At 50.3% G+C, this 25,367-nt stretch overlaps 1 protein-coding gene across 1 annotated transcript in view; it reads left to right on the top strand.

The window, feature by feature from the left end:
- Window positions 1-25,367, top strand: part of ADHFE1 (alcohol dehydrogenase iron containing 1) — an 89,501-nt gene that overhangs the window by 47,868 nt on the left and 16,266 nt on the right. Inside the window, 1 exon segment of the mRNA XM_075353218.1 lies at window positions 2,073-2,151. Within this exon segment, the coding sequence (XP_075209333.1) occupies window positions 2,073-2,151 (79 nt within the window).

The raw sequence follows: 25,367 nt of genomic DNA, 5'->3' as shown, positions 1-25,367 counted from the left end.
TCAGTCGTAGAGCTTCACTGCACAGCTCCATCAACTGTACGAGTAAAGTAAAGTTTTGCAGAAAGTGATGTCATTATGCCAGGAAGAGGAAGCGGAGCAGAGTAAACACACACGTCACACTCCCTGGACGTCGCACAGAAGCACTTCCGTGTGACCTCCAAGTGTCCGTGCAGTCTGTCTCCCGCTCCGGCCCCACGGTTGCCTGCACTGCAGTGTGTCAGTGTCTGCCCGCAGTATCAGCAGCTTGTCATGCTGCAGCGCTGGCAGACACTGACACACAGCAGTGCGTGCAGCCGCGGGGATGCCGAGCGCTGCTGTCAGGAGGTGAGATGAGATCATTACCTGATGTGACGATCTCCTGCCTCCTGACGTCACCGCGGTCACTGATGTCTATGCCCGTCTCGCGAGCGGCCCGAGACTGTCACTAGCGGTGACGTCACAGGCTCTCGCGATACTGCTGACAACGCGGCGGGCATAGAAGTCAGTGACAGCGCTGATGGCAGGACTTCAAGAGATGATCACAGCAGGTAATGATCTCATCTAACCTCCTGACAGCAGCGCTCGTCATCCCCTGCAGTGACCTGGGCTATTGATGCTAGCTCAGGTCACTGCATTGCTCTCACAGCCAATGGGGAACATTCTGTTCTTCATTGACTGGGACAGTAACTATGGTATGGATTGCCATGGGGACACCCCCCTTATTGGATTACGCCGGACGTGGAATTGATTGTTCTTTTCAATAAATTGGTTAAAGAGGGAATGTTTTGGGGAGTGTTTTTTCAAATAAAACTTTTTTTGTTGTCTATTTTTTATTTCTTACTGACTGGGTTGGTGATGTCAGGTATCTGATAGACGCCTGACCTCATGAACCCCAGGGCTTGATGCCAGGTGACATTACACATCTGGCATCAACCCCATATATTACCTCGTTTGCCAACGCACCAGGGCAACGGGATAAGTTGGGGCGAAGCGCCAGAATTGGCACGTCTAATGGATGCGCCACTTCTGGGGCGGCTGCGGCCTGCTATTTTTAGGCTGGGGAGTGTTCAATAACAGTGGACCTCCCTAGTCTGAGAATACCAGACCACAGCTGTCCGCTTTACCTCGGCTGGTGATCCAATTTGGGGGGGACCCCACGTTTTTTGTTTTAAATTTTTTATTTAATGTAAAATAACAGCGTGGGGTGCCCTCTGTTTTGGATTACCAGTCAAGGTGAAGCTGCCAGCTGTGGTTTGCAGGCTGCAGCCGTCTGCTTTACCCTAGCTGGCTACAAAAGATAGGGGGACCTCAAGTCGGTTTTTTTTTAATTATTTATTTTATGGCTAAATACAAGGCTAAGCACCCTTTAGTGCCACATGAAAGTCACTAAAGGGTGCCAGCTTAGAAAATGCAGGGGGGTGGGACATTATATAGGTTTTTCTCATCTATCTATCTATCTATTCATCTATCCATCTTTCCCTCTATCCATTATCTGTCTGTCTATCGATTATCTATCTATTATCTATATTATTTATTGCAGTTACAGCATAAAAGAACCGCAGGGACCAACCTGCGGAAAAACCGCGGCAAATCCGCGGCAAAAACGCATGCGTTTTTCCCACGGATTTGGCGCGTTTTTTACCGCATGTGCGGTAATCTTCAACTCCCAGAAGTTTCTCAAGAAATTTTCTTGAAAAAAATCACTTTTCTAGTGCGCACATAGCCTAAAGTGTTTTTTTTTCTTTCAAATAAGTGCTGAATTCTGTACTGATATCTTTATAGTAGATAGAGCTACGTGTTTCCTTACACAAAGCTACAAATCCCCTGATACAGCCATATAAATATATAATTGTCTGGCTGCAGCCACCAATAGGGGGCGCTCAGGAGCCTATTAAGACAGATTTATCATCTATTCTAGTGACGGCTATGAACTTATTGCCCTGTGTACTGGAAACCATGAGATATAGAAAGCTATGTAATAAATACAGAACTATATATAAAACATTTTCTAGCATAGAATTTTATATTTTTAATGTAAAGAGAGAATCAAATAACTGGTCATAGTAATGTACAATAATATCTTCTGCTTCCAGCCATGGGATGTCATACCCAATTGCAGGGCAGGTGAAGAAGTACAGAGCAAAGGATTACAGTGTGGATCACCCAATTGTGGTAAATATGTCCTCAATAGTATTTCCGTTACTTTACTCAAAATAAAGTGTCCTGTCCTTTGTTGTAATCTTTGTTTTTTTGACATTAGATATTAAAGGGGTGGTTCACCCATTTTTTTTATTTTCTGTAGGAGTTCTACTTACAATTCTAGGTATTTTTCTCCATTGGCTTGTGTTTCCAGTTCTGGCACTGAGCGGCGCTATCCTGCACGCTCAGTGCCGGTCACATGACCCCCTGGAGCTGTGGCCGCCAGCATCCTCTGACGTCCCGGCATTTCCGGGCTCTCAAACAAGACGGGTACGTCAGAGGAGGCTGGCACCACTCAGATTGAGTGACAGGGCTGTGGGCGGTGACTACCGCACGTCACAGCTCAGCATCGAGGGGAGGATCCGGAGGACGTCAGTGAGGAGCCGGCTAAGCGTCCTGCAGATGGTGAGGCACGGGGCGCCAGTGTGCAGTACAGGGGGGGGGTTCTTCAGCTGAATCCCCCCCCTGCATGTAAGTATGTGCTCACACTCTCCACCCGCCCGCTCTGCTGCGATGTCAGGAGAGCGGCCGGTGTCGGGCAGTGTGATCATCTGCTCCTCCCAGCAGCAAGACACTGACAGGCATGTCACCGCTGTGCTCTGCCATCTGTCCTGCTGCATGGGACCAACTGTCTGCACTCTGTCACCTGCACCACAAGTCACAGAGTGGAGACAGTTGGTGACAGAGCACCTCTGCCCCCCCCTCTTCTTTCCCCACTCTCTTCTCTCCCCCCACTCTTCTCCCCCCCTCTCTCTCTTCTCCCCCCCTCTCTCTCTTCTCCCCCCCTCTCTCTATCCCCCCCTCTCTCTCTTCTCCCCCCCTCTCCTCCCCCCCCCTCTCTCTTCTCCCCCCCTCTCTCCCCCCCTCTCTCTCCTCTCTCCCCCTCTCTCCCCCTCTCTCTCCCCCTCTCTCCCCCCCTCTCACCCCCCCCTCACTCACCCACCCTCTCTCTCCCCCCCTCTCTCTTCTCCCCCCTCTCTCTTCTCCCCCCCTCTCTTCACCCCCCCCCTCACTTCTCCCCCCCTCTCTCTCTTCTCCCCCCCTCTCATCTCCCCCCACTCTCTTCTCCCCCCTCTCTCTTCTCCCCCCTCTCTCTTCTCCCCCCTCTCTCTTCTCCCCCCTCTCTCTTCTTCCCCTCTCTCTTCTCCCCCCCTCTCTCTTCTCCCCCCCTCTCTCTTCTCCCCCCTCTCTCTTCTCCCCCCTCTCTCTTCCCCCCCTCTCTCTTCCCCCCCCTCTCTCATCCCCCCCCCTCTCTTCCCCCCCCCTCTCTTCCCCCCCTCTCTCTTCTCCCCCCCTCTCTCTTCTCCCCCCCCTCTCTTCTCCCCCCCTCTCTCTTCTCCCCCCCTCTCTCTTCTCCCCCCCTCTCTCTTCTCCCCCCCTCTCTCTTCTCCCCCCCTCTCTCTTCTCCCCCCCTCTCTCTTCTCCCCCCTCTCTCTTCTCCCCCCTCTCTCTTCTCCCCTCTCTCTCTCCCCCCCTCTCTCTTCTCCCCCCTCTCTCTTCTCCCCCACTCTCTCTTCTCCCCACTCTCTCTTCTCCCCCCCTCTCTCTCTTCTCCCCCCCCTCTCTCTCTTCTCCCCCCCCTCTCTCTCTTCTCCCCCCCCTCTCTCTCTTCTCCCCCCCCTCTCTCTCTTCTACCCCCCCTCTCTCTCTTCTACCCCCCTCTCTCTCTTCTACCCCCCCTCTCTTCTCCCCCCTCTCTCTCTTCTCCCCCCTCTCTCTCTTCTCCCCCTCTCTCTCTTCTCCCCCCTCTCTCTCTTCTCCCCCCCTCTCTCTCTTCTCCCCCCCTCTCTCTCTTCTCCCCCCCTCTCTCTTCTCCCCCCCTCTCTCTTCTCCCCCACTCTCTCTTCTCCCCCCCTCTCTCTCTTCTCCCCCCCTCTCTCTCTTCCCCCCCCCTCTCTCTCTTCTCCCCCCCCTCTCTCTCTTCTCCCCCCCCTCTCTCTCTTCTACCCCCCCTCTCTCTCTTCTCCCCCCCTCTCTCTCTTCTCCCCCCCTCTCTCTCTTCTCCCCCCCCTCTCTCTCTTCTACCCCCCCTCTCTCTCTTCTACCCCCCTCTCTCTCTTCTACCCCCCCTCTCTTCTCCCCCCTCTCTCTCTTCTCCCCCCTCTCTCTCTTCTCCCCCCTCTCTCTCTTCTCCCCCCCTCTCTCTTCTCCCCCCCTCTCTCTTCTCCCCCCCTCTCTCTTCTCCCCCCTCTCTCTTCTCCCCCCTCTCTCTTCTCCCCCCTCTCTCTTCTCCCCCCTCTCTCTTCTCCCCCCCTCTCTCTTCTCCCCCCCTCTCTCTTCTCCCCCCTCTCTCTTCTCCCCCACTCTCTCTTCTCCCCACTCTCTCTTCTCCCCCCCTCTCTCTCTTCTCCCCCCCCTCTCTCTCTTCTCCCCCCCCTCTCTCTCTTCTCCCCCCCCCTCTCTCTCTTCTCCCCCCCCTCTCTCTCTTCTACCCCCCCTCTCTCTCTTCTACCCCCCCTCTCTTCTCCCCCCTCTCTCTCTTCTCCCCCCTCTCTCTCTTCTCCCCCCTCTCTCTCTTCTCCCCCCTCTCTCTCTTCTCCCCCCCTCTCTCTCTTCTCCCCCCCTCTCTCTTCTCCCCCCCTCTCTCTTCTCCCCCACTCTCTCTTCTCCCCCCCTCTCTCTCTTCTCCCCCCCTCTCTCTCTTCCCCCCCCCTCTCTCTCTTCTCCCCCCCTCTCTCTCTTCTACCCCCCCTCTCTCTCTTCTCCCCCCCCTCTCTCTCTTCTCCCCCCCCTCTCTCTCTTCTACCCCCCCTCTCTCTCTTCTACCCCCCTCTCTCTCTTCTACCCCCCCTCTCTTCTCCCCCCTCTCTCTCTTCTCCCCCCTCTCTCTCTCTCTCCCCCTCTCTCTCTTCTCCCCCCTCTCTCTCTTCTCCCCCCTCTCTCTCTTCTCCCCCCCTCTCTCTCTTCTCCCCCCCCTCTTCTCCCCCCTCTCTCTCTTCTCCCCCCTCTCTCTCTTCTCCCCCCCTCTCTCTCTTCTCCCCCCCTCTCTCTCTTCTCCCCCCCTCTCTCTCTTCTCCCCCCCTCTCTCTTCTCCCCCCCTCTCCCTTCTCCCCCCCCCCTCTCTTCTCCCCCCCTCGCTCTCTTCTCTCCCCCGCTTGCTCTCTTTTCCTCCCCCCAGCTCGCTCTCTTTTCCTCCCCCCAGCTCGCTCTCTTTTCCTCCCCCCAGCTCGCTCTCTTTTCCTCCCCCCCGCTCGCTCTTTTTCCTCGCTCTCTCCTGGCATGGTCAGTACAGAAATCTCTCCATCGTGGAGGGGTGAGAGGGAGTAATAAACATGGAGTCCCTACTGTGTCTGTGTATTTATTTCTAATAAGAAGGGAATTTTGTACTTACCGTAAATTCCTTTTCTTCTAGCTCTTATTGGGAGACCCAGACAATTGGGTGTATAGCTACTGCCTCCGGAGGTCACACAAAGTATTACACTAAAAAGTGTAAGGCCCCTCCCCTTCTGGCTATACACCCCCCGTGGGATCACGGGCTTACTCAGTTTTAGTGCCAAAGCAAGAAGGAGGAAAGCCAATAACTGGTTTAAACAAATTCACTCCGAATAACATCGGAGAACTGCAAACCGTTCAACATGAATAACATGTGTACCCGCAACAAACCAAGAATCCCGAAGGACAACAGGGCGGGTGCTGGGTCTCCCAATAAGAGCTAGAAGAAAAGGAATTTACGGTAAGTACAAAATTCCCTTCTTCTTCAGCGCTCTATTGGGAGACCCAGACAATTGGGACGTTCAAAAGCTGTCCCTGGGTGGGTAAATAAATACCTCTTGATAGGGCTGCAAGACAGCGCTCCCCTACGGGGAGGCCCCTGCCGCCTGCAGTACTCTTCTACCTAGGCCGGCATCCGCCGAAGCATAGGTATGCACCTGATAATGTTTGGTGAAAATGTGCAGACTCGACCAGGTAGCTGCCTGGCACACCTGTTGAGCCGTAGCCTGGTGGCGTAATGCCCAGGACACACCCACGGCTCTGGTTGAATGGGCCTTCAGCCCTGATGGAACCGGAAGCTCAGCAGAACGGTAGGCTTCAAGAATTGGTTCTTTGAGCCATCGAGCCATGTTGGCTTTAGAAGCCTGCAATCCCTTGCGCGTACCAGCGACAAGGACAAACAGTGCATCAGATCGGCGCATAGGCGCCGTGCGGGAAAAGTAGATCCTGAGTCCTCTGACCAGATCTAACAAATGTAAACCCGTTTCAAACCGGTGAGTCGGATGAGGACAAAATGAAGGTAATGATATATCCTGATTAAGCTGAAACGCGGATACTACCTTAGGGAGAAACTCCTGAATGGAGCGCAACACTACCTAGTCCTGGTGAAACACCAGGAAGGGAGCCTGATATGACAGAGCTGCCAGCTCATACACTCGCCGAAGAAACGTGATCGCCCTAGAAAAGCCACTTTCTGTGACAGGCGAGAAAGGGGAAACTCCCATCAGAGGCTCGAAAGGCGGCTTCTGGAGAGCAACGAGTACCTCGTTCAGATCCCATGGATCTAACGGCCGCTCGTACGGGGGCACAATATGACACTCCCTGTAGCAACGTGCGCACCTTAGGAAGACGTGCTAGACGCTTCTGAAACAACACGGATAGTGCCGAGACTTGCCCTTAAAGGGAGCCGAGCGACCAACCGTTTTCCCGACCAGAGTGCAGGAGGGCAGGCAAAGTAGGCAAAGCCGATGGCCAGGGATACACTCCCTGAGCAAAACACCAAGATAAGAATATCTTCCACGAGTTGTGGAATATCTTGGCAAACCGCGGCTGGCGAGCCCGTCTCATTGTGACCCTGACGTAATGCTCACAGTCGACTGACGGTGAGATGCCACAGATCTCGGTACCACAACCTCCTCGGCCAGTCTGGGGCGACGAGAATAGTGCGGCAGCAATCGGAAGCTGGAACTGCGACCAATCTTGAGCCAAGGCGCCTGTCGCCAGAGCTCCCGCCATGAAAATCGAGACCTTGTAGTTGCCGAGACGCCATGATGTCGACGTCCGTCCTCATCCCGCGGCTACCGATTTCTTGAAGCCAAACGGGAGCAGGTCCCATTCCCCTGCGTCCACGTCCTCGCGACTGAGGAAGACTTGCTTCCTAGTGTTGTACGTCCGGAATGTGTACGCCACCGCTGTGGATAGTCCGACTGAATTCGGTTCTGATTGCATTCCAGCCACTGCAGGAAAGCTTGCAGTGCAAGATACACTGCCCAGAGCTCTAGACCACTGAGTTGAAGAGTGGACTCCTCTGAAGACGGTCTTTGACCGTCTGTGAAAGGGGGACGTTACTGTGTAGGAACATCGACTTCCTTCCCCTTAGCGAAGAATCTTCTAATGATGCGGACGCAGATGAAACTGCGTGAAAAGGCTCGCCTCTGGATGAGGCGCCTCCTTGAAGGAGAGACTGCACCCTCGTCTGTAGTGAACGCTGTTTGTCCAGCGGAATTCACTATCACTGAGAGAGTGTGAAAACTCTATGCCAAGATATGCCAGCGATTGGGTTCAACTTAGAAGAAGTCAAAGACCTCCCCGAAACTCTGGGAAGGGTCCAGCGCCATGTTCAGGTTGTGTTGGCATGCTTCTAAAAGAGAGTGCCTTGACAAGTAGATTGTCCAAGAAAGGGATCACAGAGTGACCGTAAGAGCGCGGGACTGCTCCCACTGCTGCCATGAACTTGGTGAAAAACCCGTGGGGCTGTCGCCAGCCGAAGGGTAGGGCTACAAAACGAACTATGCCCGTAGCCAACGCCGGTGCCTTGGAGCAATCGGCACGTGGAGATAAGCATCCTAATGTCTATGGATGTTAGGAAAAACTCTTTGAGACAGTGAGGCAATGACGGAGCGGAGTGATTCCCTCCGGAACCGCCTGGTTGTCACGTGCTTGTTAAGCAGTTTAAATTCCAGAACGGGACGGAAGGAGCCGTCCTATCTTGGCACCACGACCAGGTCGAAGCAAAAGGCGTAACTGGTTCCTGAAGAGGAACAGGGATTACCACTCGTCCTGCCTGCAGAAGAGCCTCGGCTCGGTCGGAGAGGTAGTTTGAGACAAACTGACTCTCTCTCACCGGCCTTTGACCTGTGGTAGGTAAATGTCGCTAAAGCGGGGGAGTCTGCTCCCCGCGGTTGCGGAGTGAGAAGGCTGAAAATTATGAGAAAAAAACGCTTTGGTAGCGATTCCTCCGGCTGCCTTCCCCGGGCGTACTTGAGCCTGCTAGGAATCTATGCCCTTCTGGGCCTTTTGAGTCGTTTTGGACAGTTGAATGAATTCATTCAACCCTTACCAACAGACTATCACTAGATAAAGGCAACCTGGTTAAGCACTTTGTTGGAAGAAGCATCTGATCCAATCTGTTAACCACTAGGCTCTGCGTAAAAAATACGGAGATGGCCGATGCCACCGCCGTCCGGCTCGTAGAGTCTCGGACAGCCTTAACAGCATGGTTCGCCATGCGGCGATTGCGAGATTACAGACGCTGCTGAGACCGAGATGTACCGGTGACAGCGTCCCTCTGCGCAACACTATCTGAAATAGCTTGGAGTGCCTTCACGGCTGCGACTGCCGGAGCAACCGACCTGCCGATAGCTTCATAGACAGATTGCGGCCAGAACCTATCTATCTGTCAATGGCATTTTGACGTGAAGCCCCATCCACCACTACAACTATAGATCCAGCTGCAAGCCTGGAGATCGGGAGATCCACATTTGGACCTGGGCTAGCGCTTGTCCAATCAGGGAGGAGAGTGTCTCATTAATACGGTCGGAGAACGCTTATCGTGAAAAGCGTTGCGTTTCTGGACTGCATCTCTAGGATCAGAGGGCCAGACGAGTACGCAATTGCTTGCGATATTAGAAAAGAGATCTCCCCTGCTGTGAAGCTGACTCTTTCACTGATGGAGTCGAGGGCTATTCCCAGCGAGCCTGCTTAGGCCCTCTTGAACTGACGTCCGTGTCGGAGCCTGCCCCCTGGGACGCGTGAAAACCACCCTGGAGCCTTGAGCTGCTCCTCAAATCATGGTGGCCAGGGGCATTGCAACTATATTGCCCAAGGTCTGCGTGGGCTGCCAGACTGTAAGATGTCAGCCATAGTCACAGCCAATATAACAGCGGAAAGAAACTGCAATTTCGTCCCTGTCTCTGGACAGGAAGCACAGGTGGTTCTTTTAACCACATATAGCCGAAAACCCCGGTCAAGCAATTGCCCGCACTGGGGTCCTAGACTCGTATTACATGCAGTACAAGCAACATATAAAGTCCTCATTGGCCTTTTCTTTTTCTGCTGTTGTTGTCTAGCTATCTAAGTGCATAGCCTAGGATAGCGACCGTACAGTAAATAATCATACAAGCATGAAGTACAAATAAACACTTCAGCTCATGTAGTACACGCAGCATTGAAAACTTGTGGCTTGGCACATTAGCTCTTCTGCTGCTGTTGTCTATTTATCCAGGAGCTTGAGACAAGGATAGCGACACACAGTGAATGTATAGCATTCAAGCACGAAGTACAAGTAAACACTTCAGCACCTGTGGTACCCGCAGCATTGAAAACTTGTGGCTTGGCACATTAGCTCTTCTGCTGCTATTGTCTATATATCTAGGAGTATGAGACAAGGATAGCGACATACAGTGAATGTATAGCATACAAGCCTGAAGTACAAGTAAACACTTCAGCACATGTAGTACACGCAGCATTGAAACTTGTGGCTTAGCACATTAGGCCTTCTGCTGCTATTGTCTATATATCTAGGAGTATGAGACAAGGATAGCGACATACAGTGAATGTATCGCATACAAACATGACAGTAAACACTGCCAGCACATGCAAATGCAGCAGCCTTGCAAGCTGGTGCCTTGGCACCACTGCTCTACTGCTGCTGTTGTCTAGTTAACTAGGAGCATGAGGCAAGGATAGCGACATACAGGAAATGTATAGCAGACAAGCATGACAGAAAAACACTGCAGTACAAGCAAATCAAGCAGCATTGAGAGCCTGTGCCTTGGCAGCCTTGCCTTACTGCTGCTATTGTCTGTTTAACTAGGTGCATTAGCCAAGAAAAACGACATATAGTGCATGTATAGCATGACAATAAACCCAATTGCAGCACCTGCAAACGAAGTGGCAATGAAAGCTTGTGCCTTGGCACTTTGCTGTTGCCAAATCTGCCAACAAACACTGCAGACTAATCATTGAACACTTGTCTAGCCATCTAGGAGAGTATGCCCAGAATAGCGACAGTACAGTGCTGCATCGCATATCCGCACACAGTTCAAAAGCCCACTTCAGTATTAGTGGGACCAGTACTGCCTATCGCCCGCCCAGCGCGAGTATGAGGTCGCTCAAAAACCTGTGCCTGGTTCCGTTCTCCCAGAGTGGAAACCATAATGGCTGCCGGCTTCTCTTCCACGTCCTGTGCAGAGGGGCGGGCCGTGGGCGAGCCCCAGCCAAGAGCGGGAACCCGGCATCTCACTGTGTTCAGTGAGAGGGGGCTGGAGAATGCAAAGCAGACTCCAGCTCCCTGCGCTGAGATCTGTACAGCGTCCCGCCCCTCCTCTGACTGGCAGGGCTGGGGGCGGGAACGAAGCGGTGCCAGGCCTCAGAAGCCGGGGACTAAAGTTACAGGCGCCCCCGCCGTAAAAGCGCGGTCGGCGCCAAGTCCCCGGCGCACTACAAGTCACATCAGCGCCGCCGCCGTATGAGCGGTCGGCGCAAGTTCCTAAACATGACCCGTCGCTCAGCCATGGCTGCAGCAACATAAGCCCATCACTAATGTCCCCGGCGCACTATAACGCCCAGCAAGCCCGGAGCGTGCTGTGCTTGCCGGAGACACCGAGTACCTGACCGATGCAGGGCCTTGTCCCTGATAGTACTCGTGCTCCACATCCATCAGGTTCTTCTGGGTCTGTGGATGGAGCCCGGCCTCAGGGCTTGGAGGCCGACAGATCCCACTTCCACAGGGCCCTCCAAGGGGATGTGGAAGGAAAACAGCATGTGGGGCTCCGGCCTCTGTACCAGCAATAGGTACCTCAACCTTGCAACACCATCTGGTGAGAAGGGAGCATGCTGGGGACACTATATGTGTCCTCTTTTCTTCCATCCGAGATAGTCAGCAGCTACTGCTGACTATACAATGTGGAGCTATGCGTGGATGTATGACCTCCTTCGCACACAAAGCTAAAACTGAGTAAGCCCGTGATCCCACGGGGGGTGTATAGCCAGAAGGGGAGGGGCCTTACACTTTTTAGTGTAATACTTTGTGTGACCTCCGGAGGCAGTAGCTATACACCCAATTGTCTGGGTCTCCCAATAGAGCGCTGAAGAAAGTATTTTTCTCTGTGTGATGTCTTTTTTTTTTTTTTTTAAACCCTTTGTTGGAGATTCTTAATGGCCAGGTTAAACTTGGCCTGACATTAAGAATCTCGGGCTTTATACCAGCTGGTAAAACATAGCTGGTATTAACCCCTTATTACCCAGCGTGCCACCTGCCACCAGGGCCACTGGAAGAGTTGGATACAGCGCCTGAAGATGGCGCTTCTATGAAAGCGCCATTTTCTGGGGCAGCTGTGGACTGCAATTCGCAGTTGGGGGCCCAGAAAGTTTGGGCACCCTGCACTGTGGATTCCAATCCCCAGCTGCCTAGTTGTACCTGGCTGGACTCAAAAATTTGGCGAAGCCTACATCATTTTTTTTTTTTTTAATTATTTCATGAAATTCATGAAAAAAAAGGGCTTCTCTATATTTTTGGTTCCCGGCCGGGTACAACTAGGCAGCTGGGGGTTGGGGGCAGCCCGTAGCTGCCTGCTGTACCTGGCTAGCATACAAAAATATGGCGAAGCCCACGTTATTTTCTTAAAAAAGTTTTCAGGGAAAAACCTTTATAAAAAAAAAATGCTTCCCTGCATTTCTATTGCCAGTGAAAGTAACACCAAGCAGCGGGGGCTATCAGCCAGTAGCTGCTTTGGTTACCCTTAGCAATAGAAAATGCAGCGGGAGCCCACAAACAATGTGATTTTTTTGTTTTTTTATTTTTAATGAATTTTTTTTTTAAAAATCGGCATGGGCTTCGCCCATCGAGCACCAGAGCATTTTACTTCTCATTCATCCCAAGTAATCAGATGACTCCAGTGTCGGCCGATTACTTGTTCTGTGTCCCCCTGCATCCATCGCAGCGTGTACGGGTTGTGAGGTCAGCGGAGTGGAGACAGTGACATCCTCTGCTCTGACACATAGTGTGCTGCATGTCACTATCTTTCTCCACTCTGGTACTTGTTGTGCAGGTGACCAGATGCTACATGTCACTAACTGTCTCCACTATGGGACTTGTTGTGCAGGTGAGAGTGTATACAGTTGGTACTATGCAGCAGAAATCACAGAGTGGGGCAGTTAGTGACATGTATCATCCGGTCACCTGCACAACAAGTCCCAGAGTGCAGACAGTTTCACCACTCTGGTACTTGTTGTGCAGGTGACGGATGTTGCATTTCACTAACTGTCTCCACTCTGGGACTTGTTGTGCAGGTGACCGGATGATACATGTCAGTAACTGCCTCACTCTGTGACTTGTTCATGTGAGAGTGTATACAGTTGGAACAATGCAGCAGAAGTCACAGTGGAGCAAGTTAGTGACATGTATCATCCGGTCACCTGCACAACAAGTCCCAGAGTGGATACAGTGATATGCAGCACACTATGTGTCAGAGCAGAGCATGTCACCAACTTGTCATCTGCGGTGCTGCATGTCACGTTTTTGCCGTGATTTGGTGCGTTTTTTGCTGCGTTTTTGCTCACTGCGTTTTTAATCAGTGCACAATGCCATTAAAGATTGTTGATGAAAAAAAAAAAGGTCTGATGTCATTTCCTTATTCAAAATGTTCATTGTATGCAGGAGAGCAGACAGCAGCTGCAGAACTACAAGGCTCAGCATCCTCCATTCACTAGTGTATGCAGGAGAGCAGACAGCAGCTGCAGAACTTCAAGGCTCAGCATCCTCCATTCACTAGTGTATGCAGGAGAGCAGACAGCAGCTGCAGAACTACAAGGCTCAGCATCCTCCATTCACTAGTGTATGCAGGAGAGCAGACAGCAGCTGCAGAACTACAAGGCTCAGCATCCTCCATTCACTAGTGTATGCAGGAGAGCAGACAGCAGCTGCAGGACTACAAGGCTCAGCATCCTCCATTCACTAGTGTATGCAGGAGAGCAGACAGCAGCTGCAAAACTACAAGGCTCAGCATCCTCCATTCACTAGTGTATGCAGGAGAGCAGACAGCAGCTGCAGAACTACAAGGCTCAGCATCCTCCATTCACTAGTGTATGCAGGAGAGCAGACAGCAGCTGCAGGACTACAAGGCTCAGCATCCTCCATTTACTAGTGTATGCAGGAGAGCAGACAGAAGCTGCAGAACTACAAGGCTCAGCATCCTCCATCCAGGACTGTATGCAGTTTTTTACCCAAAAAGAGAAAAAAAATGATATGGGCTTCGCCATATTTTTGTATGCTAGCCGGGTACAGCAGGCAGGTACGGGCTGCCCCCAACCCCCAGCTGCCTATTTGTACCCGGCTGGGAACCAAAAATATAGAGAAGCCCTTTTTTTTTTTAATTATTTCATGAATTTCATGAAATAATTTTAAAAAAAAATGACGTAAGCTTCGCTTAATTTTGGTGTCCAGCCGGGTACAACTAGGCAGCTGGGGATTGGAATCCACAGTGAAGGGTGCCCAAGCTTTCTGGGCACCCCCACTGCGAATTGCAGTCCGCAGCCACCCCAGAAAATGGCGCTTTCATAGAAGCGCCATCTTCTGGCGCTGTATCCAACTCTTCCAGCTGCCCTGATGCCAGGTGGCTAGCTGGGTAATAATGAAGTTAGGGCTAGCTGTATATTATCAGCTAGCCCTAAGCCCGAAATTCATGGTGTCACGCCAATATTAGACATGGCCACCATGAATTTCTAGTAATGATAAAAAAAAACACAACACACAGAAAAATATTTTTATTAGAAATAAAACACAACACAATTAGTTACTCCATCTTTATTGAAATAAACCCCCCTCCGCAGTAATCCTGGGTTAGGGTCCCGCGCCGTCCAATCCGGATCCAATATCATCTGATCGGTTTGCTGGAAGGCAAAGCGATCAGATGATGTGTCAGGTTAAACTACGTGAATCACATCACACATCAGCTGATTGTATAAAAGCCGATCATACAATCAGCTGATGCATCAGTAGAAAAAAAAATAAATACATACTCACTTATGTGCTGATTACCGGCAGCTCCTGCAGCGGAGTCTGATCCTGTCCCATCACTGCAGGAGCTGCCGGTAATCAGCTGATGAAGTCCCCTGACGGCAGGATCAGCTAATAGCCGGCCGGGCGAGAAAAAGCCGGCGAGACTACGATCAGCTGATGCGTCAGGTGACTGCATCAGGTGATCCACCGTCAGGTCCTGCAAGCTTCGTACGTGCCCCGGGGAGACTGCACACAGCCGAAGCGGCGGGACCGAGACAGGGGCTGGAAGCAGGCATGGCACCGGGACCCTGCAGACAGGTATGACATACACACACACATACTGTATATATACACACACACTGTATATATGCACACACATACACACACACTGTATATACACGCACACACACTTTCTTCCCCTGGCTGTGTAGAGCTGCTGCTGCCTCTGTGTGATTGCTCTCACTACACATCCACTGGGAAGAGGCAGGGAGGAGGGTTTGGGTGGGAGCAGAGTGGGTGTATTAGACACAATGGGTGTGTTAGATAAGCTAGACACCGCCCTAGAGCCACAAAGAATTCTGGGACTTGTAGGAACTGAACACAGGAAGTCAGAGGAGAGATTAACCCCATCAGAGCTGGAGCCAGCAATGAGCATGTGCTGCTGGTGCACAATAAAAGGTAATTTTGCTGAAAAAACATAATAGATGTGTTGAGGGGCACATATTAGCAAGATTTATCAGAAAAAAAAAAATCAGTTTTGGTAACTGGACAACTTCTTTAATGGTATATTTACATGAGTACCTGATTATTGGGGAACCAACAGTAGGAAGGTGAAATCTGCCTTCCGCATTTTTAAAGGGACTCTGTCCCCACAGAATGACAGAAAGCAGCACAGACTGGTCGGATGGGTGTCTCCGTTCTCCGATACTGGAACCCCCTCTGCTCAGGGCAGATCAAAGTGCGCCTGCGCAGGACCTCAATGCCAGCTAGTGTGGATGACGTAGGACGCGTCATGCACCCAGGCTTTAGAAGAAGGAGAACAAAGATGGCCAAAAGAGGAGGCGCCAGTACCGGAGAACGAAGACACCCATCCGACCAGTCTGCACCGCACCGCCCATTAGGTGAGTATTATAAAGTGATTGTTCTACACAGCAGCCTGGGCTCTTATACACAGCATGTTAGAATTCTGTATATGAGAGCCCACTGGTGGTGCCCGCAGCTTATAGTCACCAAATCTGGTGACAGGTTCCGTATAAGAACCAGTTACACTCCCTTTAAGACACTGACGGAAGATACAGTTCTGGAATATTGCAAGATAAGGCTCTGTTTTAGAAAAAAAGAAGTGGCAATGTGTCATCAGAAAATAACATTTTGTTTAAATTTTAGTTTTATGTAAATTTATTTTTTTATAAAATTTTTAAATATTTTTTTAAAACATTTTTAGAGATATTGTTCCATTTTCATGCCAGCTGATATACCTGATACTAGGCGTCCTGTTCAGCACACATTCTCTTTAGCAGTCTCATTATAATATAATAATTATCGCCACAGACAGGGTTACAATTATAGGTAACACCATTACTATTAGCATTGGGAACAACTTTCCAACTAACGCCCTTTTCACACATCCGGGTTTCGCAGTCTGTACTGGGATCGCAATGCACGGATTTGCCTATAGACATATATGAGGAGGCAAAATTCTTATCTTTCTGTTTATCTATTATTCCATGTGCTGTTTATTATATAACATCAGGGTGATGTACCTGTATGAATAATTGGTTGATCCTGTGGGTTGTCTTAATGAACCTTATAGGCTATAGTACATATCATGTGGCCGGATGATCTTCTGCTGTGATGTCTGTCCTCAACAAAATAATTTTTCATTAGCTACAGCTCCAGCAGATATGGAAGCTTTCTTTTTATTAAAAATAATCGATATACAGTTGAAAGAAAGTTAACGCCACTATTCACACTAGTTAAGTGTGTACTTCATGTGTCCATTTAAAAAAGCAAATGTATGGCATGTTCCATTTTGCCCATTTGTGTGTACATAGGTGTCATCCTTGTGCCGTCCGTATGACATGTACTGGAAAAAACGCATGGCACTGAATTTTTTTTTATGTATTAAAGATGTGCAAAGATAGATGATAGATAACAGATAGATTTTACAGCTATTAACCAAATGATTGAAAAAAAAAAAAAAATGATGTCGGGTCCCCTCTTATTTTTGATAACCAGGAAAGGTAAAGCAGACAGCTGAGGGCTGACCTTATCAGGCTGGGAAGGTCCATGTTTATTTGGCCTTTTCCAGTCTAAAAATACCATCCTAGGAATGAAAATTTAAGAAAGGACTTAAAGTGCCATTCAACATAATAAAGGGAGCCCAATTCATATTTCATGCATATAAATAATTTTTATTGTGAACAGGAAATACACAAGGGTCAAAAAATAGCATATAAAATGTCTATAAATGTCATTGGATCAAAGTGAAAAATAAGGAGAGAAAAAAGAGGCACAAGAATTCCCTTAAAAATGGTATCAATCAACTACTGATGCGGGGATGGAAAAAGAGTCCACAGGGAGAGATGTGGAAGTGCATCCCATATAAATGGACAGAAGCCATTGTATAAAGTGCAAAAAGTGCTTAAATATATAGGGATATTGGTATACAATGGCTCATGTACATTTATATGGGATGCACTTCCACATCCCATATAAATGGAAATAAGCCATTGTATAAAGTGCATAGACACCGGTTTCAGAATGCACTTTATCTTCCCCCGTATGAAGCCCTAGCGAGACGCGTAGGGGAGCGTGGTTTACTTCTAATCAGTACCTGATGGGTGAGTATCATTTTGTGTGTTAGTGCACTCCAGCAATTTTGGTGCTACTGATATCCCTATATATTTAAGCACTTTTTGCACGTTATACAATGGCCTCTGTCCATTTATATGGGATGCACTTCCACATCTCTCCCTGTGGACTCTTTTTCTATCCCTGCATCAGTACTTGATTTATACCATTTTTAAGGGAATTCTTGTGCCTCTTTTCCTCTCCTTATTTTTCCCTTTGATCCAATGACATTTATAGACATTTTATATGCTATTTTTTGACCCTTGTATATTTCCTGTTCACAATAAAAAATATTTATATGCATGAAATATGATTTGGGCTCCCTTTATTATGTTGAATGGCACTTTAAGTCCTTTCTTTCTTAAATTTTCATTCCTATTTGGTGGGGCGTGCCGATACAGCCTACAGAGAGCTGTTCTAATGTCCTTTCTTCGGCGCTCCATTGGGAGACCCAGACGATTGGGTGTATAGCACTGCCTCCGGAGGCCACACAAAGCATTACACTAAAAAGTGTAAGGCCCCTCCCCTTCTGGCTATACACTCCCAGTGGGATCACTGGCTCACCAGTTTTCTGCTTTGTGCGAAGGAGGTCAGACATCCACGCATAGCTCCACTGTTTAGTCAGCAGTAGCTGCTGACTCTATCGGATGGAAGAAAAGAGGGCCCAGATAGGGCCCCCAGCATGCTCCCTTCTCACCCCACTTGCGGTTTGTAAGGTTGAGGTACCCATTGTGGGTACGGAGGCTGGAGCCCACATGCTGCTTTCCTTCCCCATCCCCCTGAGGGGCTCTGTGGAAGTGGGATCTTACCGGCCCCCAAACCCTGAGGCCGAGCTCCATCCACAGACCCAGAGACCCTGCTGGAGGAGCTGAGTACAGTCAGGGACAAGGCCCTGCAACGTTCAGGTACTCTGTGTCCCCGCACAGACAGGCCACGCACACTCCAGGCTTGCTGGGTGTGCTAGTGCGCCGGGGGCACTAGCGCTGCGCGCTCGGGTTAGAGTCACTGCAGCTTAGCTGAGTGATTTTATGTCTTGGGAACTACCGCGCCGGCCGCTCCGGGAGCGGCGGCGCCGCTGGGACTTGTAGTGCGCCGGGACTCGCGCTGCCCGCGCTTTTACGGCGGCAGCGCTCATAAATCTAGTCCCCGGCTTTTGCGGCCTAGCTCTGCTTCGTTCCCGCCCCCACCCTGTCAATCAGGGAAAGGGAGAGACGCTGTTCTATAGCCAGCGCCGAGGGCTGGAGCCTTATTTACATGCTCCAGCCCTCTCACTGGGCACAGTGGGGACGCAAGTTTCCCGCTCTTGGTCTCAACACGCCCAGGGCCCGCCCCTCTCCACAGGACGCCGGCAGCCATTCCTGCATGCAGTCTGGCTGGAGAACGGACACAGGCTCTGGGGGACTCAGACAAGGGACTCTGGCGACCACACACCCGCGTTTATGCGGGCGGTAAGCTGCACATAAGTGCTGGCCCCACTAGTGCCACAGTGTTATTTGGTGCATTTTTTCCCTGTACCATATATATTTATATTGCACTGTACAGTCGCTTCTTGGCTTATACCCTACATTGCTCTGAGGAGACAACAACATGTCATCCGCAAAACGCAAGGGTGCCAAGGCACAGGCGGTATGCACTGCTTGTGCCACATGTGGGGCTAATCTACCGGCAGGTTCCAATGACCCCCATTGTGTGCAATGTTCAATCCCTGTGCCACTTCGGCAGCCAGAGTCTATGGTAGTAGTGGCCCAGGCAGAGACGCCTGTGAACCCTGCCCCGGTGACGGGGACAGAATTTGCAGTTTTTGCTGATAAGATGTCTGTGACTATGACAAAAATCCTGGAAACCTTGCAGTCCAGGCCAGTTTCTCAGACCATGGACACTGCTGTGTCTATGCTCCCCGGTCCCCCTCAGTTGGAACTAATCCGTACTTCAAGGGGGTCCCAGGCATCACAGGCTGAAGACTCTGACTCGGATGACAGTCCCAGGCAGCCTAAGCGGGCTCGCTGGGAAAGACCCTCGCCGTCATCACACTGGTCAGGGTCTCAGCGAGACGACTCTGTATGAGGAGACAGAGGTGGGTGATCAGGAATCTAATCCTGACACCGCTCTCAATCTAGATACCCCTGATGGTGACGCTATGGTAAATGACCTTATAGCGGCCATCAATAGACTGTTGGATATTTCTCCCCCAGCCCCTTCAGCAGAGGAGGCAGCTGCACAGCAGGAGAAGTTCCATTTCCGGTATCCTAAGCGTAAATTGAGTACTTTCCTGGACCACTCTGACTTCAGAGAATCAGTCCAGAAACATCATGCTTATCCAGATAAGCGTTTCTCCAAACGTCTTAAGGATACACGTTATCCCTTTCCCCCTGACGTGGTCAAACGCTGGACCCAGTGTCCAAAGGTGGACCCCCCAATCTCCAGGCTTGCGGCTAGATCCATAGTTGCAGTGGAAGATGGGGCTTCACTTAAAGATGCCAATGACAGACAGATGGACCTTTGGTTAAAGTCTGTCTATGAAGCTATCGGCGCGTCGTTTGCTCCAGCATTCGCGGCCGTGTGGGCACTCCAAGCTATTTCAGCTGGCCTGGCACAGGTGGACTCTATCATACGTCCAGCAGTGCCGCGAGTAGCGTCCCTAACCTCGCAAATGTCTGCGTTTGCGACTTACGCTATCAACGCTGTCCTAGACTCTACGAGCCGTACCTCAATGGCGTCTGCCAACTCTGTCGTTTTGCGCAGAGCCTTGTGGTTAAAGGAATGGAAAGCAGATTCTGCTTCCAAGAAATGTTTAACCAGCTTGCCACTATCTGGAGACAGACTGTTTGGTGAGCAATTGGCTGAGATCATTAAACAGTCCAAGGGTAAGGACTCCTCCTTACCCCAGCCCAGATCGAGCAAACCTCAACAGAGGAAGTGGCAGTCGAGGTTTCGGTCCTTTCGAGGCTCCAGCAAGACCCAATTCTCCTCGTCCAAAGGGACTCAGAAGGAGCAAAGGAGCTCAGATTCCTGGCGGGCTCATTCACGCCCCAAGAAAGCAACCGGAGGAACCGCTTCCAAGGCGGCTGCCTCATGACTTTCGGCCTCATCCCTCCGCATCCTCGGTCGGTGGCAGGCTCTCCCGCTTTTGCGACATTTGGCTGCCACAGGTCAAAGACCGGTGGGTAGCAGACATTTTGTCTCACGGGTACAGGATAGAATTCAGTTCTCATCCTCCGCCCCGGTTCTTCAGAACCTCCCCACATCCCGACCGAGCAAATGCCCTTCTGCAGGCGGTGTGCTCACTAAGAGCAGAAGGAGTGGTGATCCCTGTTCCTCTGCAGGAACAAGGACAAGGTTTTTACTCCAATCTCTTCGTGGTTCCAAAAAAGGACGGCTCGTTCCGTCCTGTTCTGGACCTAAAGCTGCTCAACAAGCATGTGAACGCCAGGCGGTTCCGGATGGAATCCCTCCGCTCCGTCATTGCCTCAATGTCTCAAGGAGATTTCCTTGCATCAATAGACATCAAAGATGCTTATCTCCACGTGCCGATTGCTACAGAGCACCAACGTTTTTTACGTTTCGTGATAGGAGACGACCATCTCCAGTTCGTAGCTCTGCCATTTGGTCTGGCGACAGCCCCACGGGTTTTCACCAAGGTCATGGCGGCAGTGGTAGCAGTCTTGCATTCTCAGGGACATTCGGTGATTCCTTACTTAGACGATCTACTTGTCAAAGCACCCTCTCAAGAGGCATGCCAACACAGCCTGAATGTTGCGCTGGAGACTCTCCAGACTTTCGGGTGGATCATCAATTTTTCAAAGTCAAACCTGGCACCGACTCAATCACTAACGTATCTTGGCATGGAGTTTCATACTCTCTCAGCGATAGTGAAGCTTCCACTGGACAAGCAGCGGTCACTACAAACAGGGGTGCAGTCTCTCCTTCAGGGTCAGTCGCACCCCTTAAGGCGCCTCATGCACTTCCTAGGGAAGATGGTGGCAGCAATGGAGGCAGTCCCGTTCGCGCAGTTTCATCTGCGTCCACTTCAATGGGACATTCTCCGCCAGTGGGACGGGAAGACAACTTCCCTAGACAGGACAGTCTCCCTTTCTCAGATGACCAAGGACTCTCTGCAATGGTGGCTTCTTCCCACCTCATTATCACAGGGAAGATCATTCCTGCCCCCATCCTGGGCAGTGGTCACGACAGACGCGAGTCTGTCAGGGTGGGGAGCAGTTTTTCTCCACCACAGGGCTCAAGGGACGTGGACTCAGCAGGAGTCCACCCTTCAGATCAATGTTCTGGAAATCAGGGCAGTGTATCTTGCCCTACTAGCCTTCCAGCAGTGGCTGGAAGGAAAGCAGATCCGAATTCAGTCGGACAACTCCACAGCGGTGGCATACATCAACCACCAAGGAGGGACACGCAGTCGGCAAGCCTTCCAGGAAGTCAGGCGGATTCTGATGTGGGTGGAGGAAAGAGCATCCACCATATCCGCAGTTCACATCCCGGGCGTAGAAAACTGGGAAGCAGACTTCCTCAGTCGCCAGGGCATGGACGCAGGGGAATGGTCCCTTCACCCGGACGTGTTTCAGGAAATCTGCCGCCGCTGGGGGGTGCCGGACGTCGACCTAATGGCGTCTCGGCACAACAACAAGGTCCCGACCTTCATAGCGCGGTCTCGCGATCAAAGAGCTCTAGCGGCAGACGCCTTAGTGCAAGATTGGTCGCAGTTCCGGCTCCCTTATGTGTTTCCACCTCTGGCACTCTTGCCCAGAGTGTTACGCAAGATCAGATCCGATTGCGGCCGCGTCATACTCGTCGCCCCAGACTGGCCGAGGAGGTCGTGGTACCCGGATCTGTGGCATCTCACGGTCGGCCAACCGTGGGCACTACCAGACCGACCAGACTTACTGTCCCAAGGGCCGTTTTTCCATCGGAATTCTGCGGCCCTGAACCTGACTGTGTGGCCATTGAGTCCTGGATCCTAGCGTCTTCAGGATTATCCCAAGGGGTCGTTGCCACCATGAGACAGGCTAGGAAGCCCACGTCTGCTAAGATCTACCACAGAACGTGGAAGATATTCTTATCCTGGTGCTCTGCACAAGGAGTATCCCCCTGGCCATTCACGTTACCTGTCTTTCTTTCCTTCCTGCAATCTGGGTTGGAAAAGGGCTTGTCGCTCGGCTCCCTTAAAGGGCAAGTCTCGGCACTATCCGTGTTTTTTTCAGAAGCGTCTAGCGCGACTGTCTAAGGTGCGCACGTTCCTGCAGGGGGTGTGTCATATCGTACCTCCGTACAGGAGGCCGTTAGATCCGTGGGATCTAAACAAGGTCCTTGTTGCTCTCCAGAAGCCGCCTTTCGAGCCCCTGAGGGATGTGTCACTTTCTCGACTCTCACAGAAAGTGGCATTTCTGGTAGCGGTCACGTCTCTTCGGAGAGTGTCTGAACTAGCAGCGCTGTCATCCAAAGCTCCCTTCCTGGTGTTCCACCAGGACAAGGTAGTGCTGCGCCCCATTCAGGAGTTTCTCCCTAAGGTGGTATCCTCTTTTCACCTTAATCAGGATATCTCCTTGCCTTCCTTTTATCCGCATGCAGTTCATCGGTATGAAAAGGATCTACATTTGTTGGATCTGGTGAGAGCACTCAGAATCTACATTTCCCGCACGGCGCCCCTGCGCCGCTCGGATGCACTCTTTGTCCTTGTCGCTGGTAAGCGCAAAGGGTCGCAGGCTTCAAAAGCCACCCTGGCTCGATGGATCAAAGAACCAATTCTTGAAGCCTACCGTTCTGCTGGGCTTCCGGTTCCATCAGGGCTGAAGGCCCATTCTGCCAGAGCCGTGGGTGCGTCCTGGGCATTACGACACCAGGCTACGGCTCAACAGGTGTGCCAGGCTGTGAGCACCGCTAGTCTCCACAAAGCCAAGGCCGGCAGACAGGAGGAGATGGCGATGCTGCAGGGGAACGGTGAGTGTACTGATTCACTGCACCCCGCGTTGATGATGATGTGCTGGGGGGCAGTGAATACAGCCGCACATGAGCACTCCAGGCTGTAGTTGCCATGGGTGATCTTGCGGCCGGCTGTTTAGTAAGCGCGCATCCCCCGCCCATCATCCCGCCCACCTGTCAGCGCTGGCTTCAGCGCTGAGAGATGGGCGGGAGGATGGGCGTGCATATGTAATGAGCGGGCCCACATGGTCACGGCAGGCGCTGCTGCAGCCTGCTCATGCCCCCGATGACCCGCTCCACCGCAGCACCCTCATTTCCCGCAGCCCTACATTCAAACTATAAGACGCACCCCCCACTTTCCCCCAACATTTGCGGGAAAGCAGTGCGTCTTATAGTCCGAAAAATACGGTATTTCAATAAAAACTCCCCAAAACGTTCCCTCATTTACCATTGTATTAAAAAATAAAAAACCCACGCAGATTTGCCGAAGTCCTGGGAATCCATCGTATTCCACCGAACCAGACGTCTCTGAAGAGCTGTGACATCAGTAACACTACCACTGTTCAGTGTCACGTTACTCCAGGTCACGTTGCGGTATGTGAGACTCAGCGCCTCTGAGCAGCGGATTCTCTGCAAAGTATTAAAAATGTACATTTTATTTATGGTAAATTTAAGTTTGTCTAATTGCTTTTGAGCCTTTGAAATGAGAAGACTTTGTAGAAAAATTACCAACAATCGACTACCAACTTGGCACATGTATCATGGCACACTTTGGTGGGTACCCCGTATGATTTGCATTATGGCACTTTCTATGCTTATTTCAGCAACGGGGGTTGAGTCCTCTTGATGGGGCTTGTATTTATATTGCTTCATTAGATTTACTATTACCATATATCATTGATTCTATCTGCCAAACATTAGCTTTTCTAGATCTGGTGTTTGTTTGTTATGGGCACAGCCCTATTGTCGATTATATCATATTTATTATTTATTTATATATAATTATGTACCCAATTTTGTATACATTTTCTCAGTTATTTTATTTAAGCCATCATGTTATTTGCCACTTTGACCACATTGTCAGTGGTTGTAATCAGTATTTTCTATACAAGATTCTGGTAGTCAATTAGTCAATTATTGCTCATTTTTCTACAAAGCCTCATCATTTCAGTAGCTCAAAAGTATTTTGACAAATTTATTTTACTACAAATAAAATCTTAATTTTTAATACTTTGTACTATGAAGCGCTGTCCAATCCACCTTGCTGCATTTGATTGAATCTGAGCAAAAAATATTGCCCTGTCCACTTCAGAATTCATCCGGCTGCTTCTGTCTTCAGTCACATCATCAATAAACACTAGTGATCCAATGCCATTGGAAGCCATTCATGCCTGGCCATCTTAATGCCTCCACCATGTTTCAGAGAGGACGAGCTGCGCTTTAGATAATGAGCTGTTCCAAGCCTTCTCCATACTTTTTTTCTTCCCATCATTCTGGTACAAGTTGATATTATTTGAATTTGTCCAAAGAATGCTTTTCCAGAACAGGGCTGGCTTTTTTAGATTTTTTTTTTTTGCAAAGTCTAATCTGGCTTTTCTATTTTCAAGGCTGATTAGTGATTTGCACCTCATGGTGAACCCTCTGTATTGTATTTGCTCTCATGAAGTCTTCTCTTTATGATAGACTTAGATACTGAAACACCTACCACCTAGGGACTGTTCTTCACATGGGTGGCTGTTGTCAATGGGTTTTTATTCACCCAGGACATGCAGGCCTTTTTAAGTTCCCCAGCTCACTCCTTTTCTTTTTTTTTTTTTTTTTTACGTAATGTACCAAACTATTGATTTGGCCACTCCTAACATTTTTGCTAACTCTGTGATGACTTCTTCTTTGTTTTCAGCCTGATGGTCTCTTTCTCTTCCATTGAGAGCTCCTTTGACCCCTGTGGGTTCACAGCAACAGCTTCCAAATGCAAATACCCCACCTGGAATCAGCTCCAGACCTTTATCCTGATTAATTGATGATGGATTAATAAGGGAATAGCCCATGCAGCCCATTCAAGAGCTTTTTAGATAATTGTTTAATTACTTTTGGTCCTTTTGAAAAAATGACAGCTACATATACCCTTATTCCAATAAGGATGTAAATACCTTCAAATTAAACCTGAGAGTCTACACTTTAAGTCCAAATTAGT

The sequence above is a fragment of the Anomaloglossus baeobatrachus genome, chromosome 6, assembly GCF_048569485.1.
Source record: "Anomaloglossus baeobatrachus isolate aAnoBae1 chromosome 6, aAnoBae1.hap1, whole genome shotgun sequence".
Taxonomy (NCBI): domain Eukaryota; kingdom Metazoa; phylum Chordata; class Amphibia; order Anura; family Aromobatidae; genus Anomaloglossus; species Anomaloglossus baeobatrachus.
This window is presented reverse-complemented; position numbering and strand designations above follow the sequence as displayed.